General features: G+C 69.3%; 2 protein-coding genes across 2 annotated transcripts in view; both read left to right on the plus strand.

Moving 5' to 3' along the window:
* The window catches only part of H696_01450 (hypothetical protein), a 1419-nt gene extending 849 nt beyond the window's left edge, over nucleotides 1-570 (plus strand). Inside the window, exon 2 of the mRNA XM_009495345.1 lies at nucleotides 103-570. Within this exon, the coding sequence (XP_009493620.1) occupies nucleotides 103-379 (277 nt within the window). The 3' untranslated portion in view covers nucleotides 380-570. The remainder of the gene's footprint in view (nucleotides 1-102) is intronic.
* Nucleotides 571-1295: 725 nt separating this feature from the next.
* H696_01451 (fused signal recognition particle receptor) overlaps nucleotides 1296-1569 on the plus strand; it is a gene marked incomplete at both ends in the record, with an annotated part of 2645 nt that continues 2371 nt past the window's right edge. The window contains one exon of the mRNA XM_009495346.1: nucleotides 1296-1394. Coding sequence (XP_009493621.1) covers nucleotides 1296-1394 — 99 coding nt within the window. The remainder of the gene's footprint in view (nucleotides 1395-1569) is intronic.

The raw sequence follows: 1569 nt of genomic DNA on the forward strand, positions 1-1569 counted from the left end.
CCCCCCGCCTCGGCGTTGCCCGGTCTCTGACCTCCCCCCCCCCCTCCGGCCTCGCACCTCGCTCCTCGCACCCTCGGTCTTGTCCCCTCGCCCGACGCACAGCTACCACGCCTGGCAGTGCATGATCATCTCCGGCGCCCTGCTTGTGCTGCAGGTCATTTTCATCTGGACCTTCATCGGATCGGTCATCATCGCCGCCCTGCAGGGTGCCACCATCCTGGTCCTGGGTGTGGTGTGCATGGTCGGCTCGATGGTCACGCCGGTTCGCACCCGCGTCGAGGTGCCCGGCGTGTCCAACCTCGCGCGCACCATGCTCCGGAAAGACAACAAGCCTGTCATCAGCAAGAAGGACCAGGAGCGCCAGGCCGGCGGCCAATAGCCTGCTCCCGCGCCCCTCCTCTTCCCTCGTGTCCTTATCTCCCCCCCCCCTCCCCTTGCCCTTCCTTGTCCCCATTTTTGCCCTCCTCCCCCTCTCTCCTGCCACCCTCCGCGAGCGGGGCCGGACCTGTGCGTCGCCCCAGCTCGCTCGGCCGCCCGTGTGCATCCCTCGCCGCTCCCTCCCCCCCCCCCCAGTAATCCCCCCGAGCGCGGCGAGGGGCGGACACATGCGCCCGCCTCAAATATACACCTACATCCTCGCGTCCTCACATAGGAAAGCAAGAGAGAAAAAACGGAGCACCCGAGAATATGCCCCACGAAAAGGGCGCGACGCGGCCAGCGGGCAAGGGCAAGGACAAGGGCGAGTGCGAAGCGGGCGGGGGGGGGGGGGGCGGCATACGAGAGGGCAAGGTGACTGGAGTTGTGAGGGGGGGGGGGGGGGGGGGAGGCAGGCGGGAATATCTGGCCCTGCTGCGCTCCCCTTCTCACCGGCGAGGGGCCCCCGTGTATTTTGGGCTGGGGTCTTTTTTCCGCCCCTGCTTTTGGAACCAACCTCAAACCGCAAGCAGGCCGGCGCCCCTGCGTCCTTGTGTGCACGCGCATCGGTGTGTATCGGCAGGCGGGGGGTGGGGTCGGCAAGCCCGTGGTTGGGGGAAAGCGGCGTTTTTTGTGGCCCCCCCGGCCCCCCCCCCCCCCCCCGGGTGAGGTGGCCTCCGATTGACTTCCCCACCTTGGCCCGGCGAACGACCCCGTCCTGCGCCGCCCCCCGTGTGAGTGCGGGCGCTCCCCCCGCCCCCGTTGTCGCGCCCCACACCTCGCCGGCCACCTCCCCCCCCCGGAGCGCCCGCACAAGTGAACCCAGGAAGAATGCCCGCTAGCCAGGAACAAATGAATGGACTCAGATTTGCACCGTGGGAATGTTCGCCGGCGATCTTACCCCCCGCCGGACCGACGCCGAGCGGGCAAACGCCGGCCAACAGGCAAACGCCGATCACGCCCTTCCACAGGACTGGCATGTGAGATCACGCGCGTGGCGGCACTGCCAACCATCTAGCCCCGGGCTCCTGCGCGCCCGCGACACTGCTCCCCTGCCCCCCGGCCGGGCGGGGCGATGTACCTGGATGCTTCGCTTGGATACGCCGGCGCGCGCCCATTTTGGAGCCCCCTCACCGGGGGGCCGGCCTCCGGGCG

The sequence above is a fragment of the Fonticula alba genome (genome assembly GCF_000388065.1).
Source record: "Fonticula alba strain ATCC 38817 unplaced genomic scaffold supercont2.2, whole genome shotgun sequence".
Taxonomy (NCBI): Eukaryota; order Rotosphaerida; family Fonticulaceae; genus Fonticula; species Fonticula alba.